The 13,135-nt window shown below is 39.0% G+C and overlaps 1 protein-coding gene across 5 annotated transcripts in view; it reads right to left on the bottom strand.

Annotated features, from left to right (window-relative positions):
- The window catches only part of SETD2 (SET domain containing 2, histone lysine methyltransferase), a 125,317-nt gene that overhangs the window by 20,704 nt on the left and 91,478 nt on the right, over positions 1-13,135 (bottom strand). For 4 of the 5 annotated variants that reach the window (XM_036107698.2, XM_036107704.2, XM_036107703.2 and 1 more), the window contains 3 exons: positions 11,048-11,717; positions 4,472-4,606; positions 2,025-2,164 (listed from right to left, as the gene is read on the bottom strand). In XM_036107698.2, coding sequence (XP_035963591.1) covers positions 2,025-2,164; positions 4,472-4,606; positions 11,048-11,717 — 945 coding nt within the window. Of the gene's footprint in view, positions 1-2,024; positions 2,165-4,471; positions 4,607-11,047; positions 11,718-13,135 lie in introns of those variants that run through there. The other variant, XM_036107705.2, reaches the window with a different exon arrangement.

Below are 13,135 nucleotides of genomic sequence, written 5' to 3'. Positions count from 1 at the left end.
GACTTCAGGTTAAAAACTTGTGCCCTCAGCTCAAAATATTCTCAACTGCAAGAAGAAGGGTTCTACCATGTTAACTCACTGCATGTTTATTAGTTGCTTTGAAAATACGCAAGCGTAGATTTTTTTTTTTTTTTTTTTAAGCTAGATCTGTGAGATAACAACTGGAAGTAAGAAAATTCCTGTTCAGGAGTCTGAAGTCAGCTGCCACAGGGAATGCCATAAGGAAAATCACTTAAAATGTCAAAAGCCTCAGAGAACTAGCAGCCTATCTGGCTGGCCAGTCCTGCCATTGCGGTCTTCTGCTCTCCTACCATGGCATCTTTAGTCGGCAACATCATAGACACTTGATAAAGCATAAAGGAAAATATTTGACTGTATGAAATTTTTAAACTCATAAGACATTACAAAGACATTTGCAATACTCTTGATAAAAAGATCTAACAATAATGACAGAAAATGGGTAGATGTCCCAAACAAGCAATTCACAAAAGATACAAGTGGCCAATAATTTACTGAAGATGGTCCATTTCAACAATAAAAGAATTAAAAATGAAAGTAAGATTTCTCACCTATTAGATTTACAAGATTAGAAGAAACTACATAAAGAAAAAGGCATTATTGTATACTTTTTGTGGGAGCCTACATTGGTACAATTTTTTTTAATGGTAAGCTGACAATAATTATCAATTTAAAATGTCCATCTCTTTTAACCAACAACTCCACCTCTAGAAATCAACCCAAAGAAGGTAGTAAGATTGGAGTTATATATAAAACAGTGAAAATCCAACAATGAGGGTGGGTTATTTTTGTATAGCCATACAAGAGAGCAGGATTTGGCAAACTTTTTTTCTATAAATGATCAAAGAGTAAATATCTTTGACTTTGTGGGCCATATGGTCCCTGTCACAACTACTCTACTCTGCCATTATAGTGTGAAAGCAGCCATAAATAACTCCTAAATAAACGGGGGTGGCTGTGTTCCCCCAAAAACTTTATTTGCAAATACAAGTGGCCTGTGGGCATAATTTGCTGACCCCTGAAACAAAGTATAAGCATGCACTAAAAATAATGTAGTTCTATATATCTATAACTAATAAAGTTCTATATAGATTGGTAAAAAGATTATAAAACATGTATCCCAACAACTCACTTAAGATTATATACCAATGAGTGTACACACACACACACACACACACACAAACACACAGAAAGCACATATATTCACATAAAGCTATCTGTCTAAAAGATGTATTATGCATTTTTTAAACTTCTAGGTAAAAGATAATTTGGGCTTTTTACATATAGTAGAGGTCATCAAACTATGGCTCATGGGCCAAATCTGGCCTCCTATTTTGTAAATCAAGTTTTATTGGACACAGACATGACCATTCACTTATATACGGTCTATGGGCTATTTGCACAACAATGGCAGAATTGCGTAGTTGTGACAGACACTGACTGGCAAAGCCTAAAATATTCATTATATCTGGCCTTTTAAAGAAAAGGTTTGCTCATGACCCCTGATACCGACACAATGTTAGATGAAGTCATTATCTTTTTAACATTAGTTTTCTCCAAGAGTCCTGCAGATTAAAAATACACCAAAATATATCTATCTTTTAAAAAGGACTAAAGTCTAAGGTATGACGTAACATTTAAGATGTGATTCTGGAAATCTAGCAGCCCTCAAGCACAATGAACAACAGACAATGACATCAAGCCAATATCCATAAATCTCCGCTTATGATGGCAGCTCTTTTGAACAACTGAAAGCTGATCTGGGATGCCCAACCGCCTTTTTTTTTTTTTTTTTTTTTAAGATTTTATTTATTTATTTGACAGAGAGAGAGAGAACACAAGCAGGGTGAGTGGCAGGCAGAGGCAGAGGGAGAGGCAGGCTCCCCGTAGAGCAGGGGAAGTCCAATGTGGGACTCAATCCCAGAACCCTGGGATCATGATCTGAGCCAAAGGCAGTCGCTTAACCAACTGAGCCACCCAGGAGCCCCCCCAAAAGCCCTTCTTACCTTGTGATCACATGGTAGTAATAAATCTTCCCTTCTGGATCTCGGGCTGTCTTCCAGTTGGGAGGTAAGACAATGGTTTTTGGTTTGGGAGGAGAGGGGGGTGGCAGATCCAGTAGATTATTTGTCACTACCATTTCAGGCTAAAAAGAAACACACAAATTCTTGATCAGTGACATCTCTTCTAATCTAGCTGAAAAGGACAACGTAGCCTACTTAAGCAATATGTAAAAACATACATCCACCTCTTCTTTTAAAAAAAGATAAAGCAAGGGCCAATCTGGGAAATGATCAGAGATGGTGTATATGAATAGCTTTAGGGATCTATCAGAAAACTGACAGTTGGCTCCAAGTTCACCATCCAAGAGATCACATTTAAAAATACTCAGCAGCTCAATATCTAGAGCAGTATCTTGCAACCTTAATAAAACCAATGCTAAATGGCATATACCAACTTCAGGATACTGATGAGCTGAATTAGCTTTATATAGAGCTCTCTCTCTCTCTTTTTTTAAAGAAAAAATCTGAAAAGCAAGTATGACAGAATGTTAACATTTATCCATTATCGATTTTTCTGTATGTTTGAAACTTCATATTTATATTAAAAAAATTTAATGTCACATTTTGAAAAACATAAGAACTTCACAATCACTATTAGGGACTGAATTGTTTCCCCCAAATTCATATGTTGGAGCCTTAACTCCCAATGTGACTATTTGGAGAGAGCGCCTTTAAAGAGGGAATTAAAGTTAAATGAGGTCATAAGGGTAGTGCCCTAATCCAACAGGACTGGTGCGCTCATAAGAGGAAGGGACATCAGGGAATGTGGGCAGAGAAAAGGCCAGGGGAAGGTCCAGTGAGAAGACAGCCATTTGCAAACCAAGGAGAGGCCCCAGGAGACACGAAGCCTGCTGACATCTGATCTTACAGACTTCTAGCCTCTAGAATGGTAAGAAAAGAAATTTCTGTTGTTTAAACCACTCGGTTTGTGGCATTTTGTTATAGTAGCTCTAGCAGACTCATAATAAGTTGCTATAAGAATATATGCCCTTAACTGTTTATTCTATGTAAGCCAGTTAACAAAGAATCATTTTTCTAGCTTTACCTTTGCTTGAGCAAAGAGGAACCCGAGATCCCAGGCTCAGATAAAATGTGACCACTTTTTTTTTTTTTAAGATTTTATTTATTTGACAGAGACAGACACAGCGAGAGGGAACACAAGCAGGGGGAGTGGGAGAGGGAGAAGCAGGCTTCCCATGGAGCAGGGAGCCCGATGTGGGGCTCGATGCCAGGACCCTAGGACCATGACCTGAGCCAAAGGCAGACGCTTAACGACTGAGCCACCCAGGCGCCCCAAAATGTGACCACTTTTAAGCGAACCTAGGTCTTTGAGCATCACTGCTTTGTGTATACCACTAATCCCTACTTGAGGTAGCTGCTATTTTTTGGTGTCCTGCTCAGTTCTGCTTCATTCCTGTAGTCCTCTAGCCTATAAAGTGACCGCTCTTCCCTAAGCTTTTGTGTCACTTAATATTTCAAATCCAAAAAAAAAAAAAGGAATACTTCAAATCATTCAGAACTTACTAAATTACTAATCCTTCCCACACTTGGAAATGATTCTTTCCCTCCTCAAACTATCTGCACCTTTTGTGACACTAATCTCTACTTTTAGGATTATTCACTGTGATCCTCAACTCTTAGTGGAATGTCAGCTTCTAAGGATAGGAATGGAAGCTTAGGTTTGTATTAAGAGTTCCCAGAAGGGCCCAACTCATAGCAAGCCCTCAAATACCTGCTGGAAGTGCAAACAGTCTTGGCCCCCACCTGTCTTCATACTCCATCCCCACTCACTGTCCTCCCTGTCAAAAGCCACTACCACTCAGATGATGCTGCAGGAGGCTTCTCCGACTATCAGAATTCCAAAGTGCTAATGGGTAAGTTATTCTGTTTGGCTGCTCAATTGCTTCCAATGCCAACTCCTATTTCCCACTTCATCAAGATTTCACCACAGCCTTCTCCAAATGTGGCAGAATACCATACTGTACAACAAGTACAGGGAAGGAGATCACTCATTTTTTTTTACCACTAGTCTGCGGTGTCTAGTGTAGTATCATATTCTCGTGCTCCATAAAATAAAAACAGCTACTTGAGAAAATTGTTACGTTAGAAATTCACAGCAAAGTATAAAAATACAAGGTCAGTTAAAATTACAAATAAAAGGGATACCAGAAGCAAAATATGTATCTATCAACACTGCCGTTAATTCTACAGAATTTTTTTAAAAATGGTTGAGTAATGCTTCCTCAGGGACACAAGCACTTGAGTGAAACTGGGGACTACAAAAGTTAAAAACAAAAAACAGTAAAAAAAAAACCAAAAAAACAAAAGTAAACCTTCTAAAGATGAGGTATGCAGCCAATGAGCATTTTATCAACTGAAATATTTCTTACTGGCTGTAAGGGCTGAGGCTGCCCTGGGGCGACTATTGTCGTCACGGCCGCGGCTGGCTGGACCACCACTCCTTGCGGGTGAGCGGTGAAAATCTGTTGTCCCTGGATATACTGAAGACTTGGCTGGGCATAACTCTAAAAGATAAAATGAAGAAATCCACAATTTAGACGTTTCTAGCTCTAATACAGCAATAAATTTCGAAGTTGGCATCATCTTACTGGAATCCATTAATTTTTAAAAACTTTTAGTAAAGAATATTTGGATACAAATGTGTAAAACTCTTTCGTTGCAAACACAGAAGTTTCTTTCTTTTCTTTTTTTTAATAATTCCCTAGTCATTTACTTACCTTGGTTTTATCATTTAAAAAAAAAAAGAAACCCAGAAAAAAAAAAACTGGGGGGCAGTGGGGGGGCGGCTCCTAGGAGCTGTCCGAGGCCGCAGTACTGGAGTGCAGCACTTAGGATATCCAAGAGACCGTTACCCAGGGCTCTTTGCAGAGAGCCTTTATACCACCAACTAAAAACTACCAGGTTGTTCTGACCAGAAAATGTCAAAGACAGTCAGGGATTTGTAGCAGAGGAAGTAAGATGGTGATAAAATTTTAAACTTGTCTTTTAGCTTTCTGTAGTCTTCGATAATACAGCTCCTTCCAAGGACGACGGCAGAATTCATTTCATCCAAAATTCTTACGACGCATGGATTCATACCATGCTTTATGAAGCTTGAAGCCCTTTCATATACATTGTCTCATTTAGTCCCGAGTCCCGACCACCATCAAAGGTTGGTATCTCCCACACCTGGAGTTAACTAAAAAAGTGCCATGGCTGCAACTTACACCTACTCTGGAATTAGTTCTCATTGAAAGAAAAACTGCTTAAAGAAGAGGTGACACCAGGGGCGCCTGGGTGGCTCGGTTGGTTAAGCGGCTGCCTTCGGCTCAGGTCATGATCCTGGGGTCTTGGGATCGAGCCCCACATCCGGCTCCCTGCTCAGCGGAGAGCTTGCTTCTCCCTCTCCATTTGCCTGCCACTCTGCCTACTTGTGCTCTCCTCTCTCTGTCAAATAAATAAATAAAATCTTAAAAAAAAAAGAAGAGGTGACAATCCTAAAAAATAACCCTGTTGTCTTAAGAGGTGATGACTACCAAGGAAATGAACAGGTATCCTGTACTTAAAGACAGATATTGATCCTCAAACTGAGATTCTACCACATAAAATGATTTCAGAGGCATATATTGATTGATAAGTACCCAAAATACAAAATATAACCATTCCAAATGATACCAGTAAATAACCAAGGAGTCTGAATAGGCCAATGGAGCTAACAAGATTTCTGGATGAGTAAGTACTGAGAAGGCACCGAGAAAAAGAGAAGAAGAATACATTATTTTTTTTTTAAGATTTTATTTATTTATTTGACAGAGAGAGACACAGCGAGAGAGGGAACACAAGCAGGGGGAGTGAGAGTGGGAGAAGCAGGCCTCCCGCTGAGCAGGGAGCCCGATGCGGAGCTCGATCCCAGGACCCCGGGATAATGACCTGAGCCGAAGGCAGATGCCCAACGACTGAGCCACCCAGGAGCCCCCCAAAAAGACTTTTTAACGCTGATGCATACCCACACAATACAATCAGAGTTCAGTACAAAAGGATATCAGCAAAAAAGATGATCAAATACTGTTTAAGAAACTTAAAAGTATAATCTCAAAGGCAAAGTATAAATAATTCTTTAAGTTTAATTTCAACTTTGCTAAAAATAAGCCATAAAACAAAACATATCTACCTGGGTTCTAGTCTATCATCACCAATTTATCTGGAAAGTGAACTTCCAAGGGCCCTGATGCCCAATAAGAAGCATCCTGAAGAGTGGATACAAGAAGCAAGTCACTGTGCATACAGGGGGTTAATATATATGTGCTGGTAAATCTGATTCTGAGTAAAAACAGTTTCTGGGGGGCGCCTGGGTGGCTCAGTAGGTTAAGGGTCTGACTCTTGGTTTTGGCTCAGGTCATGATCTCACAGGTGGTGAGACCAAGCCCTGCATTGGGCTCTGTGCTCAGTGGGGAGTTTGCTCAGAATTCTCTCCCTTTACCCTTCCCCACACTCATGCACACACATGTGCAAGCGCGCGCTCTCTCTCTCAAATAAATAAATAAATAAATCTTAAAAAAAAAAAAAGTTTCTGGGAGGCTGAAGAAGGCAGTAAACTGATAAACATGTTATCTCCAGAGTGATCAAGAGGTTAAGCACCCAAATCTACAACAGAAAAATGCTAATATTTTGGAGGCTAAAAATTCCTTTGACCCTCAGTAATTCTTTGCTCCTGGAGAATTTGTCTGACAAGATGAGAGTTAATAAGTAAGGCTCATCAATGGAGACACTTTAAAGGACCTGATTAATGTGAAGTAAAGCTATGGTTTCTTTAGCATGAAGACTGGCTCCAAATGCTGGCTGTGCAGTGACTTCTGAACTGAAATGGCTTTACCTAGTTTGATCATTCCCTGTATTTACCAGATGAGGCTCCAGACAAATTTCACCTGTTCCTAAAATGCAAACATATATTTAAAGGATAATAATTTATCATCAGGAAAGAATGTAGCACATGCTGGAAATAACTTCCAAACGAAATGCCAAAAATATCTGAACGGTATCAGCCTTGCTAGACTTAAAAAAAAAAAAAAAAGTCACCCAAGATAGCAATAATCATTTAGAGGTACAGTGTTTAAAGCCCAGACTGTCAAAAAGAAAGAGGAAAATGAACATTCTTCAGGGTTCTATAGAATCTGTCCAAACCAGCTGACAATCACATGCCAATGCCAAAACTAAAAATAGCAATGAAAAGGGAAAATGGGTTTGCAGTCCCACTGAGATTCATATGAAAGATGTACACACTTGTGAGACATAAATAGCATATGCCTATCAAGTTTCTCTATCTGCTGGGGGAAAATCTGTAGGAGACTGGCTCTCCCCTTCAAGAGACTTGAAATTACACAAAAGCTAATTTCTCAAACATAAATCCAGTCTACAAATATCTTTAAAATAGGACTTCCCATGGAAATTACAAGAGAAATCTAAAAAGGTCTAAAATGTTATAAAAGGGAAAACATAATTATTCTGCCCCTACTTCTAGAGAGGGAAAAAAAATCACTATTACTTGATATCTGAGTCACTTCACTTCATAATGTGAAAAATTATAGTCCTTAGCACTGCATTTTTTGAGATGTGATTTAGTATGACTTTGTAAGAATAGGTCACTTAGTAATGTCACAAAACAACTATAAATCATGTGGCCTCAGTTGAAATTGGGCTTTTATGTTTAATAAGCAATTATGGCAAAAAATGAAAGTCACCTCTGATTGCACATCTGCTCCAAACGTCAAAGATACTGCATACGTACACACACAAATTTGTATTATATCACATACTACCTTCACTGTCAAAGTTATCATATCTTACAAACTCTCAGTAGCTCATGTTGGTACGGTCAATACTACGCTCAAACACAAATCTCAAGGCCTCCTCCTGGAGGTCAGATCTTTAGACCAGACACCAGAGAGACGACCCTGACTAGGAGCATTTCACACCCCACTAACGTCAATACTCTCTCAGTATCATTAAGGTAACTGAATAATAACTATAATTAAACCTTCAAGGTACATGGTGTTTTAAATCTATCATTATTAGTATCCATTATCTCATACAAACCTCAACCACTCTGAGGCATTCAGCTCATTTCATAAATAATAAAACTAAAACTGAAGAATATAAACCTAAGCACCTCTCTCCAAGACATATATTAAATGATGGACAGGGACTCAAAACACATACACACTAATAACATGTTCTATGTTTCTCATCACCCAAAGCCCAGCATTATCTCTGATAACTAATCTCACAGAGAAGGAGAGGACAGTCTGGACCATCCAACTCCATTTATCTACCACTCTAGCACACACAAAATAGATTAGGGAGCCAACAAATGACTCCTTGGTAGGAACAGAATGGAAAACTGTAAGCAAGCAAAACTGTGATGCTTGAGTCTTAAGGCTGTGACTAAACCTTTTGCTCAGTGGGATGGAAAAAATAGACTCCATTTTATAAGAATGGCCAAATGACCAGTGACCTCTCTCCTGGGGAGTCTTTAATAAGTATCCTCCACAGCTTTTGCTTATGCTCTAAAACCTAGGTTAAGGACATGCTTCAGGAACAGAAATGGGACAGAAGTAGACCATATTTCTTATATCTGATATACATTCTCAGGGAAAAACTCAAATGAACGGCTTGGTCCAAGAAAGAATATGGCAAGACAGTAGGAGAAGTTAGAATCTAAGAAATTTGTTTAAGACACTTAAAACAGGGGCGCCTGTGTGGCTCAGTCGTTAAGCATTTGCCTTCGGCTCAGGTCATGGTCCCAGGGTCCTGGGATTGAGCCCCACGTCGGGTTCCCTGCTCGGCGGGAAGCCTGCTTCTCCCCTCTCCCACTCCCCCTGCTTGTGTTCCCTCTCTCACTGTGTCTCTCTCTGTCAAATAAATAAAATCTTAAAAAAAAAAAAAGACACTTAAAACATTCTGTAGGAGGCAAAATTAAACATACAAAAAGAAAAACAATACTTAAAAAAATCGACACCTGATGGCCAATAACACCGATTTTCTTTCTTTCTTTTCTTTTTTTTTTTTTTAAGAGTTTTATTTATAAGGGGTGCCTGGGTGGCTCAGTCGTTAAGCGTCTGCCTTCGCCTCAGGTCATGATCCTGGGGTCCTGGGATCAAGCCCCGGGTGGAGCTCCCTGCTCAGTGGGGAGCCTGCTTCTCCCTCTCCCCACCGCCTGCCCGTGCTCTCACTATCTCTCTCTCTCTCTCAAATAAATGAATAGAATCTTAAAAAAAAAAAAAAAAGATTTTTATTTTTAAATAACTTCTACACCCAACAGGGGCTTGCACTCACAACCCTGAGATCAAGAGTCGCATGCTCTACAGACTGAGCCAGCCACGCACCCCAACATCCATTTTCTTACTAGCCTTATTTAGCACTATAACATTCATTTTAAGCCAAACATGAAAGGAAAAAAAACACCTAAGAATGTTCAGTGTAGTGCTATTTATAATTACAAAAAGAACTTTTAAATGACTATCCCCAGGAAAATGGATAAGCAATGATTTGATAAGCAATGGGAAATAATATAGTCATTAAAATGCGTATCTGTATATTCACACGCATATATAAAAATACAGAGTAATTTGGGAAAATGGTTAAGAATCATGTTAAGTAGAAATAATGGGATAGTTTCAAGTCTTCAAAATTACAAATACATAAAATATATAAGTGTGTGGATAAAGAGATCATACAAAATGAAAGTAGTTAACAGTTACAATCTCAGGAATTAAAACTGGATACTTTGTCATGGCCTTACAAACTAAATTTTGATGCAGCTTCATCACAAAAATACTAACAGAAATAATATTATCGGTCAGTGCTAAGTAATGTGTGCAGGAAGCATCCCTGCGAGTCTCCCCCATCCAAAATAATTCACCTTTAAGGAGTGATATGAGAGACGTAGGAATGTGGTGAGGATGCTTTATACATTCTTCTTTTTTGTTTTTTTAAGCCTAAAATGTACTGCTGTAGGGGCACCTGGGTGGCTCAGTCGTTGAGCGTCTGCCTTCGGCTCAGGTCATGATCCCAGCGTCCTGGGATCGAGCCCCGCATCCGGCTCCCTGCTCAGCGGGAAGCCTGCTTCTCCCTCCCCCACTCCCCCTGCTTGTGTTCCCTCTCTTGCTGTGTCTCTCTGTCAAATAAATAAATAAAATCTTAAAAAAAAAAAAAAAAAAAAGTACTGCTGTATTCTACAGAAAAGAAACCTGATTCAAAAGCACAAAAATACACCTTGAAATATAAAATCAGTATACTCAGCTTTTAAATTTAACATTACTATTTCCTACCACAGTGATATCCTCAGGCTCAGTGCATCAGAGACACTCTTGACAAACTTCATGATGATAAACATGCAGGGGATAAAAAAATAATATACACACTGGGTGGGTCTAAGAAGAAGAAAAGGGCAAGCCATTTCTTGACTCAATTACCATGACAAAGTGTTCTCCCATTGTAGGGATATGAAAGAATAAACTGTATATTATTCACTGCCTATAAGCAAAAAGGAGAGGAGTATCCAAAAGCCTCTCTCTGATCACTTGCTTTGGGGAAGTCAGCTGGAATATTGTAAGAAGCCCTATTGAGAGGTCCACGTGAAGACAGAAAACAAAGTTAACAACCATGTGAGTGAGCTTGAAAGTGAATCTTCCATCCTCTGCCTAACGACTGTAATTTCATAGACTCTGAGCCCGAACCATTCATCCAGACAAGCTACTTTTGAATTCCTGACCCACAACAACTGTGAGATGATAATTACTAGTTGTCTTAAGCTGCTAAGTTCTGGTGTAATTTGTTACACAACAGTAGATAGGTAATACAATTGATTGATATGTAAAAGTAATCAATGGCAGGACTTCAGCTTCACATCAGATTTAACATCCCATAAACAGACCAAGACACACAAGAGCGGTTCCAAAATTAGTTACCTGTACAATTGGTGGAGTTGTCTGTGAATAGGGTGATGTCACACCATAGACAGTTGGACAAGTCTGTCCTTGATAATATATGGTTGCTTGAGACTGTGCAGGAGAATACTGCTGCTGGACACTGACTGACTGTTGATTTGAATCCCAAACACCATAATTCTGTCCTTGGACTGGGCCTGGGGCTGGCACTGGCAAGACGGTGACGCTGGAGTCTTGGTGTACCACACCATCACTTTGGGCCACATACTGTGAACTGGAAACTTCCACAGGGGCTGCCACATGGGGCACCACTGGCACGGGTGGAGGGGCAGCAAGGGGTTCTGTAGAATGTCCCACCAAGGGCTGAGAATGATCGTAAGGAGCAGGAGAACACACGGGGTCCATGCTGGGTGTGGGAAGGAGCACCTTTCCAGCATTAGGGTTGCTGGGATCCACATAGGCCTGCATGGGATAACCTGGTGGGTAGCCGGCGAAGGGGTGATGAGGGGCATTGTAACCAAGAGAGTCATAGGGCAGTGGAGACGTCATTCCCAGGGTCTGCATCTGCTGCTGTTGTTTCTGAGCCTCCCGCTGAGCCACCTCTTGCTCAAACAACTTCCGACGCTCCTCTGTAGAAAGTTTATTGCGGTCTTTAATTCGTACTTTCTTTTTAGAAGTTGGTGTATCATATCTAGAAAGAAAACAGTAAGAGCATCACAAACGGTTTTCCCTAAATCAAGGACATAATCAAAGCATTAATAAAGGTTATGTCACTCAATACTAAACCATTAATCACACCAACTCCAATTTGGCATTGGTTAAAAATCGGTCAAAATTACTTAAGGAATCCTGCTGATAGAAGAGAATCCCAAGAAAACATTTAGAAAAAAATAATAACTTTATCTTTATTCTCAGATTCTTGAACTTCAAATTAAAGATACATATAATATTCTAAATAGATTCTTCTTTATAGTTGTATAGTCCTCTATACAGTCTACAAATTCTGAAATTTAAACAAAATACACTAATAAAAGCTAAAGAATTTGACGTCTGTCTGACCACAAATATTTATGACAAATTCAACAGAGGGCAGTTAAGTGAAGGATGAGAATGCACACATAAAAACATGGAGAGTTATATCCGCCTCTCTTCTCTGTGCAATACCAAGTACAATATTTTCCTGCTCAGCCTAATGCCCTGTGATGGTTTTGACAAGGCCCCCTGGAAACCGTCAGCTCCAACATTCACAAGGAGAGAACTGAGGGCTTAAAAGAGTCTGTTGTGAAGTTCTATGGAGTGAATCAAACTTTTGAGAAAGTTCTATTGGCAAAAATTTAAAAATGACAACTAATTTCAAGAGGTTTCATTGCAAAGAAACCTCTAAGAACAGCTTCACGGACAAGGGCATAACATTTATTCAAACAACAAAAAACATATGGTCTAAAAAACTCTAAGCTGAAAATTTCCTTTAAAGTGTTAATGGGATGGTAGTACCCTTAGATGCCTGGCAGAAACAAATGCAAATAGTTTATAAAGGTGCTTAAATTTAAGGTGCTTAAATCCAGGCTTCAGTGAATTCCCACAGATCAAATTCTAAGGAATATGATGAGTTCATTAGAAAATAAAATTATAAAAATATTTATACATATATCTATATAAACAAATGAGAGGAAGAAACCCACAAAAACTACTGGTACTGGAATTATCCAATACAGACTATAAGAGACATTTAATATGTTTAATGAAATAAGAGGCTATTAAAAATATTACTAAGGAATGGGACCATAAAAAACTATCAGGTAGATTTGAAAAAGAACCCCATGAAACATCTAGAAAGGAAAAAGAGTAGAAATTAAAACTCAATTATCATATAAAATTGAACATGCACATACCTGACAATTCAACAATTCTACTCACATACCCAGGAGACCCTGTTGCACATGTACATCAAAATTAGGTAATAGCACTATACATAATAGAAAAAACTCTATAACAAAATGTTACACACAGCAATGAAAATGAATAAACTGACACATACAATTGTGGATAAATCTTAGCAATACAATATCAAGTTGAAAACAAAGCAGCCTCAAATTAAACACAGAAGAG

Source organism: Halichoerus grypus, chromosome 1, assembly GCF_964656455.1.
Source record: "Halichoerus grypus chromosome 1, mHalGry1.hap1.1, whole genome shotgun sequence".
Classification (NCBI taxonomy): domain Eukaryota; kingdom Metazoa; phylum Chordata; class Mammalia; order Carnivora; family Phocidae; genus Halichoerus; species Halichoerus grypus.
This window is presented reverse-complemented; position numbering and strand designations above follow the sequence as displayed.